The 23427-nt window shown below is 42.3% G+C and overlaps 1 protein-coding gene across 2 annotated transcripts; it reads right to left on the bottom strand.

Annotated features, from left to right (window-relative positions):
• Positions 1–4089: 4089 nt before the first annotated feature.
• Positions 4090–22431, bottom strand: Mdm2 (MDM2 proto-oncogene). 2 transcript variants are annotated; one of them, XM_021204939.2, is made up of 12 exons: positions 22262–22431; positions 21632–21711; positions 21383–21467; positions 17555–17629; positions 14599–14732; positions 13932–13981; positions 10608–10666; positions 10195–10291; positions 9328–9509; positions 7218–7373; positions 5972–6049; positions 4090–4791 (listed from the first exon to the last, which is right to left on the bottom strand). In XM_021204939.2, the coding sequence occupies exons 3-12, from the start codon at positions 21461–21463 to the stop codon at positions 4216–4218; spliced, it is 1488 nt and encodes a 495-aa protein (XP_021060598.1). In that variant the 5' UTR covers positions 21464–21467; positions 21632–21711; positions 22262–22431; the 3' UTR covers positions 4090–4215. The 2 variants fall into 2 exon arrangements, with proteins under 2 accessions (XP_021060598.1, XP_029398354.1); XM_029542494.1 differs by lacking the exon at positions 21383–21467.
• Positions 22432–23427: the final 996 nt, after the last annotated feature.

The raw sequence follows: 23427 nt of genomic DNA, 5'->3' as shown, positions 1-23427 counted from the left end.
GAAGAGCATCGTGTTCTTGGTACCTACAGCAGATTCTACACCGAGTTTGTTCTAGACTTGCATCACTAATAAGATGCTGCTGTACTGTATCTCACGGGCCGATTAATCATACTTTAGCTCACAAGCCAACCCACAGCTCTTTGCGTGAGACTTTATACTGGTTTTTGTTTAACAAGCCTTTTAAGTGATTCCTGTCATTAAAAGCACAGGAGCAAAAGCTACTAAAGATGCTCAGCTTGATTGGGGACAGCGCTGGCCCATGCCTTTAATCCCAGCATTCCAGAGGCAGAGGCAGATGGGTCTCTGAGTTCAAGACCAGTCTGGTCTACACAGTAAGTTCCAAGACAGCCAAGGCTACACAGAAAAATAGATAAATTCTCAGATTATCTAAGATTATAACGTTTGCTTGGGAGGGACCATGACTACCTCTGAGCTTATTTTATTTACATTATCTGATTATCAATAAAGAATATTCATACAATGAATGTTGTCTCTTTCCATTACTGTTTTGTTTGCAAACATAACAAAAATCTATAAACTAGAAAAGACTGCTATATGGGGCTAGAAAGATGGCTCAGGGATTAAGAGCATTGACCTCTTCCAGACGTCCTGGGTTCAAATCCCAGCAACCACATGGTAGCTCACAACCATCTGTAATGGGATCCAATCCTCTCTGGTATGTCTGAAGAGAGCTACAATATATTCACATCTTTTCTTAAAAAAAAAAAAAGAAAGAAAGAAGATGGCCATAAATATACTCTAGGAGAGATATTTAAAGTCTTAGGCAAGAATATTTCAACAATATTCCCAAAATCCAGATGATCCCTCCAAGACAGTGTATGCTATTTGCAGCATGGTCCAAGTTAAGTTGAATTATGTGGCTATGCTCCACAGACAAGATGACAGACAAGAGTGTCTTCTAAGCAGAAGGAGTCTGAGAAGAAGCACTTGAGGAGACCTAGCTCAAGACCTGGATTCAGTCTCCAGTACTACAGGAAAAAAATTCTTTGGAAGGTTTCAGTTAATGTAGTAAAGGGTCTGAGAAATCATGGCTTCCCAGGTATGCTTAGCCACAGGGCTGTTAAATCATTAGCCTAGTACGATCTTAGATTTCCAAACACATTTTAGGGAATCATGACGAAAAGACATTTGTCCCAAGTGCTAAGTTTTATTGTTTCCCAGGTGCTGAAACAGACTGCATAGTTGTAAACGAGTTTGCTTCCAAAAGGAGCTGAGACACTCACGGACAGGGCCTCACCTCCCCAATAAAAATCATGCTATTGTGTCCTTCGTAGTCAAGGACAAGTCGGTCTAAGTACACATTTATTTTTGTGTATCTATATGGTGTTTTGTCTGCGTGTACGTCTGTACCACTGGTGTGCCTGGTGTCCACAGAGGTCAGAAGGGCCGTTGATTCCCTGGCCAGAGCTGTGGGTTATGAGCCACATGTGTACTGGGAATCAAGAGCAGCCGGTACTCTTAAGCACTGAGCCATCTTGCAGCCCCTCAACAGAAATACTTGCTAGTTTCTTAAAAAAAAAAAAAAAAAAAAAAAAAAAAAAGTAAATATCTATATTTAACTAGCATGTGTATTGTGTGTATTCTAAGATGATAACTTTAGGGAACTGTCTCCTGTTATATTTAATCTGAGTCGGGGATTTTCTACTACGCCTTTATCATTCAGCTCCCAGATAAAAGACACACAACTTTTATATTTACAAGCCTTTAATGCCCTAGAGCTGGACAGATATCTACCCTCTAAGCTGTTAAAATCTATTTCCCCATTAATAACCCCGAGACAGAACTTGCCATGTTCCCTCTGGGCAGCTCTCAACTCTAAATGGCCATCCCTCATGGCCATGTTTTCATGACTCACCTACCCCGTCTTCTCTCCACCTTCTCTCTTCTTCCTGCCTCAGACCCCAACACCCCTCCTGTCTCTCTTCCACCCAGCTACAGGCTGTAGGCATCTTTATTCACCAATCAGGAATATCTTGGGGGACAAGGTTATAGAGCATCATCTGGGTTTGAGAATTTCCCAGCCTCTGGGGGCAACCAGGCCAGTATTTAGCAACAGACCACACCTAACAGTCTCCCCGCTTCCACCGCGTGGTAGCCTCTTGTTTCTGTCATGATGCATACTGCAAGCCAGTTGACCAGCAAGCTTCCAGATGTTTCTCCTGTGTGTCGGCCTGTCATCTCTCATGCTGTGGTTACAGATGAGTGCCACCATATCCACTGTTTCTGGGGATGGAATCAGGACACAAGGCTTGCAGCAAGCACCGAGCCATCTCCTCCACACAAGTATCTTAATTTTAAATTAAATCGAAAACAATTCATCTCAAGAGAAAATCCACTGCAATCTAGTATATTTAGAAATCCCTAAGCAGAATTGCCTATTTAAATTTGTAGCTATTAGGATAGCTCAGTGGTTAAGAACACTGGCCGCTCTCCCAGAGATTCTCAGTTCAAATCCCAGCAACCATGGTGGCTCACAACCACCTGTAATGAGACTTGATGCTACCGTATACTTACAATAAATCTTTGGGTCGGAGCAAGCAGCCAGCAGAGGTCCTAAAAATTCAACTCCCAACAACCACATGAAGGCTCACAACCATCTGTACAGCTACAGTGTACTCATATACATAAAATATATAAATCTTTAAAAAGAAAAAAAGGGGGGCATGGAGAGACAGCTGTGTGGTAAAGAGCAGGTGCTGCTCTAGCATGGAACTCGGGCTCTAAGGATCCGATGCCCTCTTCTGGCCTCTTCAGGCACTGCATGCACGTAGTTCAAGACATGTATGCACACAATACATATACATGTGGACAAAAATTATTCATACACACAAATTTCAAAAAGGTGGAGAGCAATAGATCAATTTCCCAGCACCCACACGGCAGCTCACAGCTGTCTGTAACTAGAGTTCCAGGGTTTCTGTCACCCTCAGACATATAGTCTTAACACAAATGAACATAAAAATGAATTATAAAAAGACCACTGACAGAAAAATGTTTAAGACAAATCTCTTTTCACAATTCTTCAATAAACCATTTATTTGCAAATAAATAACATCAATAACACTCCTAAATAAACATTTAGGAACTAATAATACACAAGGTACTATATTGTAAGTCAGGAATGAAGCTCCACTTAGTTTAAGCTGCCCAGGCTGCTGCACCGCCTCCTTTTAAACACTAAGTCATGTGGGAGGAGTGTTCTTGTCTCTGATGCTTTAACTCAACATTAATACAAAACTATCCTTTGGTTACTCTAAACTTACAGCTCAGGTGTTTATGTTTCCTATACTTAGACATGACCCTTCAATCAAAGGGGAAGATGCCTATTATGAATCAGATTAATCTACATGGATGGAGGAGTCATCTAAGAATGAGTTCACTTTATCCATGTTCTGATTCAGCCTTTCTGAATGGGCTGGTTTCTAACCCTAGCCTAAGTACAGGCCTGAAACGTCAGCCACCACCAGGAACCACGGAGTTGAGGCAGGTGCTTCTACTGGCCTCAGGCTTCTCAACCTGGGACAAACTGCAACACTTGTGCCACACCCCATGACAAAAAGCTGAAAATACTGGAAAATAAGGTGTGTTTTCACTTACATATCAGCAGATGCAATTCGTGCCTTTAAAACGTGTGTGTGTGTGTGTGTGTGTGTGTGTGTGTGTGTGTGTGTGTCACTGGGTGTACACAGCAGGTGCCTTTACTGGCAGCCCACAACTCACACATTTTAGAGAACTATGGAGTTTCAGAATTTCAATAACTTAAATATACAATCCTTCACATAGTCTTGTACATGAAAGACACTAAATAAATTAAATGTTCTTATTATTAACAAAAAAAAGCCCCTAGAAATCAAGTACTTCTTCTGTAGCCCCTCCTGAGGAAGGAGATGGAGAGGACTTCTCACTGCACAAAGTATACTTCCAAAGTCCTTCCAAGTGGAGATTATTTAAAATATAAGGAAAATATAAACAGCTAATGCAAATTACATTAAAACACAAATATAAAATAATCAAGTGAAATTTCCCTAAAAGGAAGAAAATATTCACCATATTTACTCTCAAGGATAAATTGTAAGTGAATTTAATGTGGACTAAGACAGTTTTCTGGCTTTAACGTATAAAAATAATAGCTATGTTGTCTAATTTGGGATTAGTTTGTTAGAAATATAAACTCTATTTTTGTGGGCAGGTCAGCTAGTTGAAGTAAGTTAGCACAATCATTTGGATTGGCTGTCTGCACACTGGGCAAGGCTTGTTTCTTTTCTTTAGCTTCTTTGCACACGTGAAACATGACATGAGGTGTCCAGTCTTGCCGTGAACAATGCAGCCATTTTTAGGCCTCCCCTGGCAGATCACACATGGTTCGATGGCATTCAGGGAGAAGCTAGATTCCACACTCTCCTCTCTGTCCTGCGTTTCCTCCCTCAACTCTTTGATGCTTTCTTGGCTGCTATACACAATGCTGCTGGAAGTCGACGGTTGAGAATAGTCGTCACTCTCCTGGGACAGGGACGTCTGCTCGGCCTTCTCCTCACTCTCCTCCTCAGCACATGGCTCCTTGGCGTCGCTCTCTGTCAGCTTTTTGCCATCAGGCACATCCAAGCCTTCTTCTGCCTGAGTGGAGTTTTCCAGTTTGGCTTTTTCAGAGATTCCCACTTTATCTTTCCCCTTATCTTCTGGAAGCCAGTTCTCACGAAGGGTCCAGCATCTTTTGCAGTGTGATGGAAGGGGAGGATTCATTTCATTGCATGAGGTACATTTCCAATAGTCCTTCAATAAAAAAGACAGTAACTCTTCAATTAGTATTCATAACAAGGCTAATAACTTCAATATGGCTGAGGTAAAAGTATAACATGTAGCTTAATTTTCAGCATTTCATATTTTACATAAATAGGCAAAGAACATGAGGAATATAACTAATACTGTATACCAGAAATAAGCTAATAGAGTAGCTTCTAGGTACTTTCCCCTACATATATACACACACAAAAGGTGACCTACGTGAAAGTTTATCAGGCTGGAGATGGCTCAGGTTCTGAGCACCCACGTGGTGGCTCACACAACTACCTGTAACGGTAATCAATGCCCTCTTCTGGTTGTGTCTAAGGATAGCGACAATGAGTGTACTCATATACATTAGCTAATTCTTTAAAAAAGAAAATAAAGCCAGAGATGTTTGACTTCAGGCCTGAGATCAATCCCTAGCACTGTAAAAAAATAAAAAAAGGGGGGACCCTAAAAAAATTATATACCCTCAAAATGTACTGTATGCCTGTCAAGTTTTCTCTGAGAACACAAGAGCTCCTCCACTGAGCTGAAGTGAGCGGCATAGCATCTTTTCCTCTCTAAGTCTGGACTCCCTTCAAAGCTCAGCCCTGGACAGTGCGTAGACAGTAGCGGTAAATCCAGATGAAACCTGCACTTCCTAGAGCATCACTTCCAACACACAAGTTGCTAGAATTCTTTAAAACATGCTCTAAAGGCCCCAGTGCAACTAAATATCCCGTTCCCACCCATAAGAGAAGTTTCACACAGTTCCTGTCAGCTACTGGAACTAAAATCTACTCCTTCTTATCACAATACAAAATATATGCCTCAGTTTTCCTGCCAGTTTTTCTGTCCTCCCTCTTCCTTAACCAACTTCTCCTTACGTACCTGCAAAGGCAAACTCTTCCACACCCCTGCCTCTTTACTGAACATATTCTATATCCTTGCATAAACAGACAACACTTCCAGTTCCCAGTATGTTCAAGTTTAAATTCCACCCCATAAAACCAAGCAAATGTAGCAACAGATCCCACTACAACAGAGAAAGAAATGCTTTACATCATATGAGTTTAAAATTTTTAACACTATGAAACTACCTCAGTTGAAGAAATAAATTAACCATATATTCCTAACTCTGATCTCAACATTGTGTTTTATTTCTTTGAAGAATCTATATACTTACAGCTAAGGAAATCTCAGGATCTCCCTCAAAAGAGTCTGTATCGCTCTCCCCTGTCTGATAGACTGTGACCCGATAGACCTAGTAAGACAAATTCATTAGCATTGATTCATCCCTTCAACCAAGAAGCCAGAAGTCTTAGTCTTAAACAGCTTGAGCCGTTAAACTGTTGACTAAGAGTTCTGAACGAAAGTTAAATGCAGTTCAAGTCAAGCAGGAAAAGCAGGACAGTAAAACCTGAAGTCACCATGGCAAGAGTTGTTAAAGACTTAAAACCAAACACAACACTCAAGAAGACATCTTATAAATTTAGAGTTACTAGACAGAAAACAACCAGAAATGTTAAGAGTAGAGTTACTCCGGCTCTACTGGACGCTATTCGTTGCATGCTTTACATTTGTGAAAAACAAATCAGTACTGAGAAGGGAGGAGCAAAAGCAGTGGCTCACACCTTTCATCCCAGCACTCAGGAGACAGAGGCAAGAGGATTCCGTGAGTTCAAGGCCAGCCTGGTCTAGACAGCCAGTTCAGGGTCAGCCAGGGATACACGGTGACACTCTTGTCTCAAAAACAAATACATACATACATGCATACATACATGCATGCATGCATAAATGAGAGGACCAAATGGAGAATTTTGTGGTCGAACCATTATGAGAATGTTCATCATTAGCAGAGCAGTGGTGGCATACACCTTTAATCCCAGCACTCGGAGGCAGAGGCAGGCGGATTTCTGAGTTCAAGGCCAGCCTGGTCTACAAAGCAAGTTCCAGGACAGCCAGGGCTACACAGAGAAACCAAGTCTCAAAAAACAAAAAACAAACAAAACAAAACACCCCATCAACTCAAAAAAAGTTGAAAAACATTGTTCAAACTCTCCTAAGTTTTTTACTTTGTAATGTGAGACTATAATAAATCAAGCAAAGGGCTGGAGAGATGACTCGGAGGTTAAGAGCACTGTCTGTTCTTCCAAAGGTCCTGAGTTCAATTCCCAGCAACCACATGGTGGCTAATAACCGTATCTGGTGCCCTTTTCTGGCCTGCAAACACAAACATACATGCAGGCAGAATGCTGTATACATAACAAATAAATCTAAATAAATAAACCAAGCAAAGAAACTATAAAATTTCACCTCAAATCCACAAAGCAATATTCTATCTTGAACAAATGAAAAAGCAAGAATTTCCAGAGAATCTGAATAGAACACCTCTTCATCTTATTAAAAAGCTAATAGACATGGAAACCCACCTCGTCATCCTCATCTGAGAGCTCATGCCCTTCGTCACTCAGGCTGTAATCTTCCGAGTCAAGAGACTCAACTTCAAATTCCACACTAAACTGATCAGAAACTGAATCCTGATCCAGGCAATCACCAGAACGCTCACTTACACCATCCTCAAGATCCTACGGAGGAAGAATGCAGCAAATGTAAATGCCTCTGGGCCTCATTTAGAGCTCCCGGGTACATCCTAGGCCACTATTTCCTTCTCAGCCCCATACCACATAGACTGGGTTCAAGGTTATTAACCTTACTCAAAATCCTACTTCAAGAAGGAAAAGTCAAATCCCCTTGGCCCCGAGGTTATACTCAGAATGACTGCATTAACATTTTCAAATGTCCAGCTAAACACACCCCTCCACCCTATTCAACACCCATGCTCCAGCCAGATCTTTTTTCCTAAATCAATCCACACACTAACTTTTTCTCAGTAAGATAATCTGAGTTTCTAAGTCCCACTCATCTTTCTTTGGCTAAGGTTCCCACAATACAATAAAAAGATCTTTTTATGGTGCACGCCTTTAATCCCAGCACTCAGGAGGCAGAGGCAGGCGGATTTCTGAGTTCGAGGCCAGCCTGGTCTACAGAGTGAGTTCCAGGACAGCCAGGGCTATACAGAGAAACCCTGTCTCGAAAAAGAAAAAAAAAAAGGTCTTCCACAATGACCTTTCCTACCTGTGTGATTATATGCACACCCACTAATTATCTGAAGCACTACTATGAGTTTATCCATTAAATAAGGCCTCCCTGACTCACAGGTTAGTGTGGTGGAATGCTAGTTACGACACACAAATACAAAGCTGGCATCTGAGTTTTCTGATGCAGCCTTGGTTGGTCTGGAACTTCGTATGTACACCATATTGACTATTACCTCAGAGAGCTCTGCTGTCCCTGTTTCCTGAGTGCTGAGATTAAAGATTCAACCGGGAGGCAGAGGCAGGCGGATTTCTGAGTTCGAGGCCAGCCTGGTCTACACAATGAGTTCCAGAACAGCCAAGAGTCAGGACTAAATAGAGACCCTGTCTCACAAAAAATGCAAACAAAGAGATTCAACTTCAAATCATACACTAAGTTCATCCGCAAATGAACTTATTTACAACTGATAAAAATACATCACTCTAGAATTCAGGACACAGGCATTCTCAATTTGCTACCAAGATGTTGCTTAACTTCAGACACATCAATTCTCTTCCAGAAAATACAGTCAGTTTGACATATAAAAATAGTCTTTTTTTTTTTTTTTAAGATTTATTTATTATTATTTCTAAGTACACTGTAGCTGTCTTCAGACACACCAGAAGAGGGTGTCAGATCTCATTACAGGTGCTCATTACAGAGGTCTCAAGACCTCTGAAAGAGCAGTCAGTGCTCTTAACCACTGAACTCTCGAGTTCTTGTCTGTCTTATTAAATGCAATAACTAGTTATAGGATCCTTTAACAAATTATTTGAAACACTATCAGGCACAGTGTTCCCTGTAAATAAAGGGTAAAACTACTGAGACTAATGCTCTCATAAGTAAGTTAAACAAAGCAAAAAACACTTATATTAAAAGCATTTTCACTTAAGTTTAAAAAGGAATAAATTTTTAATATGGGAGGTTTTTAGAAGAGCATATATATATATATATATATATATATATACATACATACATACATACAATTACAGAAATAAGAAACATTGTTTTGAGAGCAGGTCGTGTTCTGAGTACATAGCAAGAACACAGACTCTATGAAATTAGGTAGGATATACGCAGAGATGTTGACTGATTGACTGTTGAGTATTTGGGGATGTAATTAACTGGTAGAACATTTGCCCAGCACACAGAGAGCCCTGGATCAATCTGCAGCACTAAAAAATAGGGCAGAGATATGGTAGTCAATCCACTTTCCTGGTACCCGCATAGTGGCTCCAACCATCCCCAATTCCAGTTCCAGGGGACTCCACATCCTCCGTGGCCTCCAACAGCCCTGCATGCATGTGGTGTACATTCTGTCTGTGGCCTCCAACAGCACTGCATGCATGTGGTAAGACACTTCCATATTAAAAAGTAAGATAATTTCTTAAACCCAAATACTACCTGATGCGAGGGCGTCTCTGTAGACTCGCTGCTACTGCTGCTGCCGCCGCCACTGCTGCCGCTGCTGCCACTTCCTTCACAGCACAGCTCCCTCAGCTCACACAGTCCCAGGCTCTCATCAAAGGACAGGGATCTGTGGCGCTTCCTTTGCCGTTCACCAGGTAGTTCATCTGTGTTCTCTTCTATATATTAAAGGAAAATGGGTAGTCAAAACTCCCTGTACTGTGACTGATTTGAGATTGAAATATCTTCAGCACCTATTTGTAACAAAATTTAATTTCAATGATATTAAACAGAATAGTGAACCATCAATGTCTCAAAGTCAGCAGTGTTTCATTGCATCTGTTCAGCTACACACAAGCTCTACTTCTAAGCTTGCAACCTTCTTTGTGGACGTTACCTCCACAAGTTAGTAATTTAATCCACCTAGCGCTTTTACTGATTCAACAGTATTCAACTTTCCCATCAACAGTAAGCTTGAAGAATAAGACTGGGCTGGTGAAATGGCTCAATGGTTAAGAGCAGCAGAGCACTCATACATTAAATAAATAAAGTTAAAAAAAAAAAAAAAAAAAAAAGAGTAAGACCATCAAAGGCCAACCTGGTCTATATAGAAGTCTGGGGCAGCAGCCCTTAACCTTCCCAATGCTGTGACTCTTTTAATACAGTTCCTCATAGTGGTGACCCCAACCATAAAACTGTTTTCATTGCTACTTCATAACCATAGTTTTGCTAATGTGATGAATCATAATGCAACTATCTGGTTTTCAGTGGTCTTAGGTCTCAGACTTCTGTGAAAGGGTTATTTGACCCTAAATGGAAACACCAAACAACTGTTTAGTCTGTCATATAAATGCTCCCATGTACCTGTCTCACTAATGCATCTCCTTCTAGATGAGGTAGACGGTCTAGAAACTAAATCAGAAGATGAAGGTTCCTCTTCTTGCGGCGCTTGCACAGGGTCCTAAATACATACGAGAAAATATTGCAAAGTAAACATTAAACACTGGCTGTTCCAAATTCTGTTTTATTTAACCCTTCCAATTTTCAAGAACTATGTGTCATGAAGCTAGAGTGATGGCTCAGAGATGAAGACCATGTGCTATTCTTGCTGGGGTGAGTTTGGTTTCCCTCACTCATGTCTGGGGCCGCTCACAACCACCTGTAACTCAGTTCCAGGTGAGCTTCACCCCTTTCTTTTGGCTGGAGGACATACACGCACACACAGGATATTTTAAAGAGAAAAGTGTGTTAGAGTAAGAACTTTATGCAAGTATTACCTTCAGGTCACTCCCACCTTCAGGCTGACATCTGCTTTCACTCATCAATGTGCCAGGGTCTGAAGATTGTAAGAGAAAGTAAAAACTGGATCAAAACAAAGAAAGCAAGAATTCAATATACACCAGTCTAATACATGTCCTGTACAAAATCTAACCTTTCAACAAATATTAACCATTTGTATCAAGAGTCATTTGCATGCTGGAGATAAAAATTCAACAGGAATTATGAAGCAAGATAAGCAAATTTTAAGATATACTAGCAGAGCAAACAAAAGTGTTGTTTAGTAGGCATGGGGGGAGGGGGCTCTGAAGAACTATCAAGACAGATTCTGTAATAGCCTATGCTGAAGCTGGTGTATGACAGACAGTCCAGACTGAAGGAGCAGTATGTAAGAAATCACGCACACACAAATATGTCCTGTGACAGACACCAACATATAATAAACTCAATCTGTACTCAAACAGTAAAATGCAGGGTCGCTGCTGGGCATGGTGGCACATGCCTTTAATCCCAGCACTCGGGAGGCAGAGGCAGGCGGAGTTCTGAGTTCGACAGCCAGAGCTATACAGAGAGACCCTGTCTCGAAAAACCAAATAAATAAATAAATAAATAAATAAATAAATAAATAAATAAATAAAGCTAATTTCCTAGCTCACAGAACTAGTCTCCCCAGAGAGCAATCATAAAACTCCTAAATAAGAAGCAACAAACCTCTGGGCGGTGGTGGTGCACACCTTTAATCCCAGCACTTGGGAGGCAGAGGCAGGTGGATTTGAGTTCAAGGCCAGTCTGGTCTACAGAGTGTGTTCCAGGACAGCCAGGGCTACACAGAGAAACCCTGTCTCAAAAAAAAACAAAATAATAATAATAATAATAAATGATTAAAACACTATCCATATGTACACACTTATAGAATGAAAATCATGTACCTTTAGTAGAAAAAAAAGGTTGCATCCCAAAAATAACCAATTCTCTCAGTACACAGCTCAATGTCAGAGTGCTTGTGAATCACACACAAGGACCTGTGCTCAAGTCACTAAAAAAGAACTGCCAAGGAGAACTAAAATGGTGCTTACCTAAAAATGCTAAGTGTCCACTCAAGAAACAAGAGATAGAATACAAAGAGGGGCAAGAAAGAGAAGAGATGAAACCCCACTCTTTCAAGGTCCTACCTAGGTAATTATATTACTTCCTGAAACATCTCAGTGCATTTTGAGGTTTGATCATGCTTCTACCAAGCACCTTTTAATGTTATCTCTTCTTCAGAAGAAACCCTGCTAACCCAGGGTTGTGACAGAGATAACAGGATATTCAATTTGACTTCCCAATGCACATCATGGCATAAGGATGCTCTTAAACACGAATAAATGTACTTTCTTTTACTTTTAAAGAGAATCATGGGGCTGGATTGCTTAGTTCCTAGATACCATAGCTCAAAACTCCCTAACTCCAGCTCTAGGGAAGCTGACACTCCTGGCCTCTATGGACACTTGCACTCATGTGCACATACTCACATAAAGGGACACATACATAATTAAAACTTGCCTTTTTCCTTTTTGAGACAGTCTCATTATGTAAACTTGGCTGGACAAGTCCATCTGCCCATCTGCTGAGATTAAATGTCTGTGTAACCACACCAGGCAGTATAACTAAATTATTTTTTCCAGAGAGGGGCTGGAGAGTTGTCTCTGGTACTTAAGAACACTTGAAGCCTGTCTGCTCTTCCAAAGGTCCTGAGTTCAAATCCCAGCAACCACACGGTGGCTCACAACCATCCATAATGAGATCTGGCGCCCTCTTCTGGAGTGTCTGAAGACAGCTACAGTGTACTTACATATAATAAATAAATAAATCTTTAAAAAAAAAAAAAAGAGCACTTGAAGTTCTTCCAGAGGTGGCCACTCACTCACAGTAGTCTAACTCTAGTCCTAAGAGACTCAATGATCTTCCTCTGACCTTGCTGGGCACTGCACACACATGGTGCACATGCATACATGCATACAGCAAGACAGAAAAAACACCCATACAAATAAAATGAAATGAAAGAAGTCACTTTAATTTTTAAAGAGAGAATGAGATGAGTCAAAGCCTGGCTGGGACAGCTAACTAGTACAGTACTTTCTGAACGCCAGAGTGAGAGCCTAAGTTCAACTCTGAGCAGTGCTGATTAAATGAACAAACGCCAGCTACTTAGAAGGGGAGCAGGAAGTCTGGGTTCCAATGAGCCAGGATAATTTACAGGGATCTGGTCTCAAAACAACAAAAAAGGTAGAGGCTGGGAACTCTGGCTACTTTACCAGAGGTTCTGGCTTCAATTCCCGGCCCACACAGCATTCCTTAACTGTCTGTAACAAGTTCTAGGAGACCTGATGGGCTCTTCTGTCCTCCAAAGGCACTGTACACAGATGGTACACAGACATACATGCAGGCAAAACACTAATACACCCGAAAATAATTACAAAAAAAAAAAAAAAAAATTGGTAGGCAATGAAAGAGTTAATTAAAAATAATAAAGAAGCCGGGCGTGGTGGCACACGCCCTTAATCCCAGCACTTGGGAGGCAGAGGCAGGTGGATTTCTGAGTTCAAGGCCAGCCTGGTCTACAGAGTGAGTTCCAGGACAGCCAGGGCTACACAGAGAAACCCTGTCTCGAAAAAACGGAAATAAATAAATAAATAATAAAGAGAGCCAGAAGCAAACACAAATGAAAGCAGCACGTAGTAACAATGTACCTGTGATATTTTGCCTTTTTAACTTACAGTGCTAAGGATTAAAGCCAGACCTGCACTCTATCAAGTATACATCCAAGCCTTTAAAACATGATTAGGGCTGGGTGTGGTGGTGCACGCCTTTAATCCCAGCGCTCAGGAGGCAGAGGCAGGCGGATTTCTGAGTTTGAGGCCAGCCTGAGTTCCAGGACAGACAGGGCTATACAGAGAAACCCTGTCTCAGGGAAAAAAAAAAACAAAAAACATGATTAGGGGACTGGCAAGATGGTTCAGGAGGTCAAAGTGCCTGCCACACAAGCCTACAGATCTGAGCTGGATACCAGAACCCACGTAAAAGGTAGAACTAATTCCACCAAGCTGTTTTCTGACTTCCACATATACACCATGTATCAGCATCCCACCCTACACAGACACACAGATACAAACACAAAAAGCTACTCAAAGGTTTGTGGTTTTTTTTTTTTTGTTTGTTTTTTTTAAAGCTCAAGGGCTTAGCTACATAGTGAGTTTAAAGTTAGATTAGAATACGTAAGATCTTATATGAAAAAGAACTGTTTTTAAGTTATAATATGTTTATAATCAAAATTAACTTACTTTGCTGACTTACAATCACTAAATTTCTGTAGATCATTGCATATATTTTCCTTGTAAGGAAAAAAAAAAAACATGTAAGTAGAGAACCTACAGCTGAGAGATGTCAGATCCATTTACACACCCACACATTAATGACATGACTTGTCTCAAAAGAGGTCAAACCTGGTGACCTGCGTTCAATCCCCAGTACCCACATGGTGGAAGGACAGGCTGACTCCTGACTGCCACACACTCAGTGGCATGTGCATATGCACACACACACAATCAAAAAACAACCACACACACACAAAATCCCAACAACAAAAAGGTTAAGATTCCAGATTTCATGTTCCCACACAATATGCTACGACTATTGTTAATAGCAGTAGGGCCTCAAAAAATGAAACCAAATTTTAGCATTTTGTATATATGGTCACAGTCTATCTCTGACAGAGTTGAGATGCAGTGACTGCCCAGCTGGTGCTTTTTTTTAAGATTTTTTTTTTTTTATGTTTACCTGCATGTATGTCTGTGTGAGGGTACCAGATCCTATAGAACTGGCATTACCAACAGTTGTGAGCTGCTGCCATGTGGGTGCTGAGAATTGAACCTGGATCCCCTCAACCCCTGAGCATCTCTCCCGCCCCATGCACAGCTGGTGTTCTTATAACCCACCACACAAGGTTACCTGTGCTCCTTCACAGAGAAACTTGGGACTCCAAACACATCTCCTAGAAGATCATTTGAACAATACACAATGTGCTGCTGCTTTTCGTCATATAATCTCTTAGTCATAATATACTGGCCAATATAAAATATAATCTGAAACACAAATATGGTTTCTAAGTACTAAGGAAATCACATAGCAGTTTCATATACATTCAGCAATACCACACTTAACTGAACACGATTATACTAACAGCCACACCCACAATCATGTACAAGACCAAACATTTGTATTGTATAAGCTTCTTTTAAATACTTCCACATTGATGAAAATAGAAATAACTGTTTCTCCACATTACTTAAATGTATTTTCTGTTTTTCCTTTTTTCTTATAAATTTTAATTTTTCCCAGAAACCTAGATACTAATATACAATACTAGGAAAGGAAAAAGAGGTTAAAAAACAAAAGGGGGAGAGGGGTCTGGAGAGATGGCTCAGCGGATAAGAGCACTGACTGCTGTTCTGAAGACCCAGAATTCCAATCCCAGCAACCACATGGTGGCTCACAACCATCTGTAATGAGATCTGACTCCCTCTTCTGGTGCGTCTGAAGACAGCTACAGTGTACTTACATATAATAATCTTAAAAAAAAAATTGAATACAAAAAACCGAATAAAGTAAAATACAGCAATGAATTAGAATAGTGACATGTCACAAACGTATACTTCAACAGCTCTGAGGTCATCAGAGGAAGATAGGACATCATCAGTAACATCTCCCAATGGAATATTCTCAGTTATTAATGTAATCTTCACCAAACAGTCCAGGGCCCGAACCATCACTATTAAGTTATTATATTCCATGTGCTCCATTACGTCAGCTTAAGCAACATACTGTTATTCCAAAACGAGCCCATCAACAACGTAACTCTAGACAGCATTTTACAGTGCACAGTGCAGTTTTATCAGTACAGTCTCACCACCCTGACACCCCAGGGAACTGTTATTCCTGTATGAAAACAAGGTATCATTTAGTAGGTAAAATGTACTCCCTCGATCTGACACCCAGCACCACAGGGGGAAAAAAGCATAAACAGAGATGAGAAACTAACCCAGGATGTGACACCTATCCCAGCGCACTGCCTACCACACCAGCTCACGACTTTCTCAAATGTCCCAGAATAAAGACCTTGTAACTGAAAACTGGTATCAGACACTATAAACAATCTGTAAGTTCCATGCCCACAGATCCATTTGACTGTGGATTTAACAATATTTCTGGCATCCATCCTGAACGTAGAAATGTTTTTCCTTGTCTCTATTCCTTAAAGAATACAGTATAATAACTACACACATTGTGTATTACAGATACTCTAGGGATAACTTAAGGTCTAAGAGGTGATGTCCATACAGTTTCATGGTTTAAGTAAGAGACTTGGCAGGCAGTGTCCTAAAGTCAACCACCCCCCCCCACAGAGAGCAAAGGAAGACTGCTGACTTACTGCATACAGCTTAGCATAAGCACTAAATCTTTTTGATGGCCTTCATCGATTTTTCTCATATCTATCTACTACTAAATCCATACTTGTTTAACATTTGTCTAACCTTTATAAAGGTCAATCCAAAGTTAATAACCTTAAAAACATCACTTAACACTTGAAGAGACTTTAACTAGCTAAGCAGGAGCCAATCAATCTTAAAGGAAATTCTTCCATGTCAAACATCACAAACCATTGACAGTCAGTGGGGCATGAAGGACACCTGGGTTCCGCCTACAAAGTGTCCTTTGAGAAGTTTCCAAAAGTGTGGCTGAGAAGAAGCCCCTAACCTGCCACAAGAACTTGAGTGTTTTAAGTAAACAAGCCTTAACCTAAGTGAGAGAGATAAACACTTGTATCTCAGCCACGCAAAAATTCTGTCTACAACTGCCCAACTTCTAGCTGAAAACAATACTTCACTAATAAATATTAAGGCAAAGAATACAACACTGTGTCTATGAATCAGCCCATCTGAGCATTCTAACAGTTGTAGAAGTTCTTTTTTCTTTTTTTTTTTTTTTTGTTTTTTTTTGTTGTTGTTGTTTTGAGACAGGGTTTCTCTGTGTAGCCCTGGCTGTTCTGGAACTCTGTAGACCAGACTGGCCTTGAACTCAGAAATCGGCCTGCCTCTGCCTCCCTAGTGCTGGGAATGAAGGCGTGCGCCACCACTGCCCAGCAGTTCTAACCTGGGATCCAAGAAGTCCTTGGATAAAATTGAGGGAATCTGCTGGGCAGTGGTGGTGCACGCCTTCAATCTCAGCACTTGGGAGGTGGAGGCAGGCAGATTTCTGAGTTCAAGGCCAGCCTGGTCTGCAGAGTGAGTTCCAGGGTGGCCAGGGCTACACAGAGAAATCCTGTCTAGAAGGAAAAAAAAAAAAAAAAAAAAACAGAAAGAAAGGAAGGAAGGAAGGAAGGAAGGAAGGAAGGAAGGAAGGAAGGAAGGAAGGAAGGAAGGAAGGAAGGAAGGACAAGAAAAAATGAAACAACATGCTAGGTGTGGTGCCACACCTTTAATCCCAGTACTCAGGAGGCAGAGGCAGGTAGATCTTGTCTCAGGGGCTGGTAAGATGGCTCAGTGGTTAAGAGCACCGGTTGCTCTTCTGAAGGCCCTGAGTTCAAATCCCAGCAACTACATGGTGTTTCACAACCACCTATAATGAAATTTGATGCCCCTTCTGGAGTGTCTGAAGACAGCTACAATGTACTCACATTTAATAAATAAATAAATCTTAAAAAAAAAACTGTCTCAATGAAAGGGAGGGAGAAATTCACGTAAATTAGAATTTTTAGGTTCAAATTATAGTTCAAATGATCACAAAATTTAATGTACTTGCTTATTACAAAATCTGTATGACAATCTCACTCAAACTTGAAAAACCACCACAAATGCCTCTATGTAACCATTAAGCCATCAGCGCTCCATCCCTCAGTTCTGCTCACCTCTTTCATAGTGTAAGTATCTTTTTGGGCTCCAACAGACTTTAACAATTTCAAAAGCAATGGTTTTGGTCTAACCTGTAAAAGAAAAAAAAAAAAAAAGAGCTGATGTTATACCATGAACATACTCTACAGCACAAGCCCTTTATGTATGGCCAGAAAGAACCCCAATACAGGCAGCAAACGCCGTGCTTATAATAATTTGTTACCAAGCTGTACTTCAAAAAGTTGAGTTTTATACTAAGTACAAGTGCACATCACTAAGAGTTAAGACAGAAAATGTTTTGGGAAGAGCTATTATGAAATTATCATGGTGTCATGTCAAATAATCAAATTCAATTTGTTCTGATCAAAACGGTATCAAGAGTCTCGAGAGATGGCTGAGAGATGAAAAGCACTTGCTGCTTTGCAGAGGACCCAAGTCTAGATTCCTAGGGCCACCAAAAGGCAGCTCCCAACATCCCAAGCGAGCCAACATCCACAGTAGTCTCTGCAGGCAGAGCTGCGCGCGCACACACACACACACACACACACAAGTGCATGATTGAGCACTGACTCCTTCCTCCAGCTCCATCATCTGCCTGCCACCACACAACCTAGCTGAGATCCAGTCTGCTTACTATACTGTACAAATCCATCAGTCTACTGAAAGGGAGCTTACAGCATGTAGGAGAAAAGAAAAGGGCAAAACCTATCACCAATCCACCATATACCACATTCCTGACTGCTAGAGAAGAAACCAAAGTCACAAGGTAATGAACAATTCAAAGAGTACAATCACAGCCCCCCCCTCTCTCTCATGCGCACACATACACACACTCATGACAAATGATCTTTAAAGAGCATGCCAGTAATATCAAAAGAGCCAGAAGTGTTTTTTCCATGTCTAGCCAACTTAAAAGCAAAGTACTATATAAACTATAGGAGTAAATATGTAACAATAAGCTTTATTTATAAAAACAAGTAGCCAGCTACAATTTGACTCTAATCTAGCTTTCCCAGTGATGAGATAATAATTGATGGGGCTGAGGCTTAGAGGTTAAGACCACTTGTTGCTTTATAGAAACCCTGAATTTAGTTCTCAGAACCCATATGATAGATCAAAACCATCAGTAACTCTGGTTCCAAGGGCTCTGACACCCTCTTCTGGCTTCTATAGGCACCAGACACCCACATGGTACACATATACACACACAGGCAAAACATTCCTATATATAAAATAAGAAATGAATCCTTAAAAAAATAAAAACTGGACAACTGTCACCTACCTAGCAAGCTGTCACCCAGGGAGGCCACAACAGTGCTGCACACCTGGAATTGGAGTTCCAGATGGCTAGGAGCCACCATGTGGGTACTGAGAGTGGAAGCCAGATCCTCTAGGAGCAGTCACGCCCCCTCCTGGCTGCTTGGCCATCTGTCTCTGTCAGGACAGTTATTTTATATGGCTCTATTGTTGAAATGGCTGCAGATCTCACAGTGCCAGGCCTCTCTGTCTACATGGGTAGAATGTGGACTCATGACGATGACGGAGTACTGAGGACAAACAGGACTAGCCACTACCTTTAAAGGCATTTAGTTTATTTTTAAAATACCATTCAAGGACAGTAAGTACACTGAGCTGACTAAGTGAAAGAATGTTTAGAAACTGGGGAGGAAGGCATGTAATGTGACTATGCTCTCTCTATTTGCAAACTCAGCTGTTTTAGTTTGACACCACCACACAGACCACCACTTCTGTGGATTTTTTTGGTGTTTTGAAGATTTTTATTATTATTTTATGTATAATGGTATTTCACCTGATGTAATTAAGTACACCGTGTACAAACAGTGTCCCTGGAGACCAAAAGAGGCCATCAGATCCTCTGCATCTACAGTTACAGGAAGGTTGAGCCACCTTATCCATTCTGGGGACCAAACCTGGGTCCTCTGTAAGAAGAGCAAATGCACTTAACTGCTGAGCCCTCTCTCCAGTACCACTCTTTTCTTTTTTAAAAGACTACTTTTAGCACAATTTTAAAATGCACTTTTCAAAGTTATTTATTCCGGAAGAGCACACAAACTGGTTATTCAATACCAAAAGGTCAGCCCTGAAAACATGCATACAAATGGCATTCATTATTCAGACTGTACCTGGGAGTGCAACATGTATTGGGCATGTAACAATTAATGAAAATGTCATGAAAGGGAGAAGGGTATATTGGAGTCTTTGGAAGAAGGAAAAGGAAAGGAGAAATGGTATAATTTCAAAAATAAAGAAAAAAGTTTTAAAGACTTTGTTATGGATGTATTTTGTGTATGAGTGCTCTGTCTGCATGTACACCTGCACACCAGAAGAGGGAGGGCATCAGATGGTTGTGAACCACCATGTTGTTGCTGGGAGTTGAACTCAGGACCTCTGGAAGAGCAGCCAGTGCTCTTAACCTCTGAGCCATCTCTCCAGCGTATAGAAATCAGTTTTAAAAAAAAGAAATGGAAACCAAAAAAGGGTATTAAGACCTTATTTTCAGATTAAGTAATTCAAATTCACTCTTACTCTACAATGGAAAGCCAATTTCTTATCAAAGCTTACAAGATAGATGATTTTAAAAACTACTATAAAAACACAACACTGTTTATAATCTCACACTTAACAAAGACAGTTCTGAGTAAAGATCTACCCGGAAAAGGTTTTTAAAATGCTACATAAAAATACTTTAAATATGTGCATAATCTTGAAATGGAAGAATTCCTCCAAAGCATTATAAGAAAATTCAAAAATTATCAAAACAAATTTGATATCTTCAATGGGGCAGACATCAGGTCATAGTCCTTGTGAAAAAAATTTTCTTAGGTTAGCTATACTTGAAAGAGAATTATGCAAGCTACTAAAAATATGCAAAAAAAATGGGGGAGGAAAGGAAGAGGGAGCGAGAGTAAAGAGAGACAGACATTGGGCAAACCAGAACAAACAGGCTGTTTAACTGGAGATCTGGGATACGCCCACTGAAACAATAGTACAATTTATCATTGGACTCCACAGAGCAGTAACCGACTCCACAGAGCAGTAACCGGGAGAACTGACTTAAGTTGCATACATGTATTCTCCACAAATCTGTATGACATTACATCAGAAAGGGAAAACAAAGGCTGGCAATAGTCAGTGCTGGCAGGATCGAGGACAGCCATAACCTCTGGGGAGCAGAGCTAGCAGTTTGCAATCAAATGTGTTTATTCAGGACTTAGGACTCTAGTTCCCTATCTTCCTTACAGAATAATCACACCCTTATTTTACTCAAAAACATGGACAACTCTTACATCCACCACAGTTGTGAGACTGAGACTGTTGCTCAGCTCAGCAGTACAGTACTTGCATACACACATCCCAAAGGCTCAATCACATTATCAAATCCTATGCAGCTATTAAAAGTCATTTTGTAATTAACTGACAGGCTGTAGAACACCTTTATATGCTAATGTAAAGTAGAAAACTTAAAGAGATCCAGAGCAAAGACTGGAACTTTATATATTTTATGCATTCCTCTCATAACTAAATCGTCACAAAAAGCACGGATACTTCTATGACTTTCAGTTTACCATTTACAACAGTGGTAGGACATCATGTCATAACCAGCAGCACCCACACACACTGTGAAGGTCTAAAGCCTGCGGCAGGTGAAGGGCTGTGGAAATACTGGTCGCAGTGACCACGCTCTCATGCAATTACAACCGAGAAAGTTAAGAGTTTGCAGGTAAATACTTAAACGCCTGTGCGATAATCCAGGTTTCAATTTTGTTTCCTCGATTACCTGGTAAAACAAGCTATATTTACACACTCAGGGCAGAAATACCAACCAGAGTCTCTTGTTCCGAAGCTGGAATCTGTGAGGTGCTTGCAGCACCCTCGGTAGACACAGACATGTTGGTATTGCACATTGGCCTACAAGTAGAAAAAAAAACAACAACACACACGATAAAAACTTGAAATCGTAAAATATCTACGAAAAGGGACAAATAAATACATGCATTTAACGAAGGAGACAGAAAACGCCTTTGGGCAATAGCTCTCAGATGCAAAACCGACGTCGGCGAGCTGTCCCTTACCTGGAGGCCCGCAGGAGAAGCGCGGTGATCCGAGAAGGTCCCCGGGGGGTGTCTCCGTCTCCCGCTCGCTCAGCAGACGGCTGCGGAAACGGGGCAGCGTTTAAATAACCCCAGCCGGAGACATGTCAGGACTTAGCTCCTCCGACAGCCGACGCGGGACGTGTCCCAACTTGACCAGCCCCACGGGAAGAGCTGAGTCAACTCGGCCCAGCCCAGTCCCACCCCTCCCGGAAGCGGGAGCCGGGGACCGGGCACCTGCTACCTCCCGGACCCCCGCCGCCAGCCCAGCGCGAACCCGGGGCCGCACCCCGCGCGATCCCGGGGCCGCACCCCGCGCGCGGGGCCTGCCGGGAGACCCCGGCTCTTCCCTCCTCCCCTCCCTCCGTCCGTCCCCTCCCGCGCATGCGCCGTGGTAGCCGAGCCATCTCCCCCCACACACAAACACACTCCCACCCCCTATACACACACACACACACAAACACACCCACGCACACACACGGGGCCCAGCGCGGGCAAACGGTCGCCCAGCCTCGTGTCCCGCGACCCCGCGAGCCGAGTGGGCCCGGGAGGGCGCGGGAATGAGGGAATGATCGGGACTCTGCGCCGCCCAGCCCGGCCCGGAGCGGGTACCTGCTACTTCCCGCGCATCCTCCGACCCTTCACGGGGAGCGCGGAGGCCCGGCGGCCGGAGCCTGAGCGACCATGGTCTCTCCGGAGCTCGAGCGAAGCGACGGCGGCGGCTCCTCAGCGGCCGCTCCTAGGCTACGCGGGCCCCGGAGGCCCCGTTCACAAAGCAGAGTTCCGTGACGAACGCCCCCTAGCGCCTGCGGAGAGAGCGCCGGAAGCCACGGGCCATCCGGGCATCGGGGCGGCGCGCGCGCGCCCGCCCGCCCGACGCCGCCTCCTGGACCAATAGGAGACGGGGGCCGGGGTCTGGGCGGGGCTCAGCGGCTGCCCGTTGCCGGAGCGCGCAGGAGGTGGGGAGGGGTCGCGGTCCCGCGCCCCGCGGTTGTGTTTACGGCTCGAAACCGCCATGGTCGCTAGGCAAGTTCCTATCCGACTGCTGCTGCTACCAAAACGGAAGCAAGACTAACAGCTGGGGAGTATTTTTAAATCCATCCCGCCAGCAGCTGAAGTCGTATACAAATGAGTGATTTTTAGACTTTAAAAATAGGCAAGGTGAGAGAAGGCGGAGTGGGGGGGGGGGGAGCCCATCCGCTTAGAGGAGGGGAGGGGGAAAGGGTTGTGGGAGGGGGTGACCGGGAAGGGGACAGAGAGCGGGATGGAAAGTGAATAAGTAAATAATAATAATAAATAAATAAATGAAAATAGAATTGAGATGGCTCCGTGGTCAAGAGCGCATACAACTCGTTTTTAGGTTTTCAGTCACCCACGCCACACAAACCCTGTCATTCCAGGGAAATCAACGCACTCTTCTGGTCTCCATGGGCAACCGCACCCGTGTGTACAGTCATACGCATAATTAAATTTTAAATTAAAAAAAAATTCAAAGACTGTTACGGGTCCATGACACCTCGGGCTCATAGTATGTAAACGCAAAGAGTGTTATTCTGCAGAAGTCCAGCATTCTCCCCATTACTAAGATTGCGAGACACCCAAGTGAGCTTGCAGGCCTGATTGGTATAAAACACATTAGGGAATTCTGGGATAGGTGACTTCTATGTTAATCTATTGGGTCCATCTCTAGGGACATTCCATTCCCGGGGTGAGAGGGCTGGAAACTTTTGGCTGAGAAAGTCTGGAAACTGCAGCTGACCCATTGTCCTTGCCTCAGG

The sequence above is a fragment of the Mus pahari genome, chromosome 9, assembly GCF_900095145.1.
Source record: "Mus pahari chromosome 9, PAHARI_EIJ_v1.1, whole genome shotgun sequence".
NCBI classification, from domain to species: domain Eukaryota; kingdom Metazoa; phylum Chordata; class Mammalia; order Rodentia; family Muridae; genus Mus; species Mus pahari.
Note: the sequence above shows the minus strand (reverse complement) of the source record. Positions and strands in the feature narration are given on the sequence as shown.

Excerpts from the sequence above, each read along its gene's own strand:
- Mdm2 (XM_021204939.2), bottom strand. The coding sequence starts at position 21,463 with ATGTGCAATACCAACATGTCTGTGTCTACCGAGGGTGCTGCAAGCACC. Across the intron at positions 17,630-21,382 it reads CTTCGGAACAAGAGACTCTG|GTTAGACCAAAACCATTGCT; the intron begins GTTGGTATTTCT and ends TTTCTTTTACAG. Across the intron at positions 7,374-9,327 it reads CAGAGACGCCCTCGCATCAG|GATCTTGAGGATGGTGTAAG; the intron begins GTAGTATTTGGG and ends CTTCCTCCGTAG.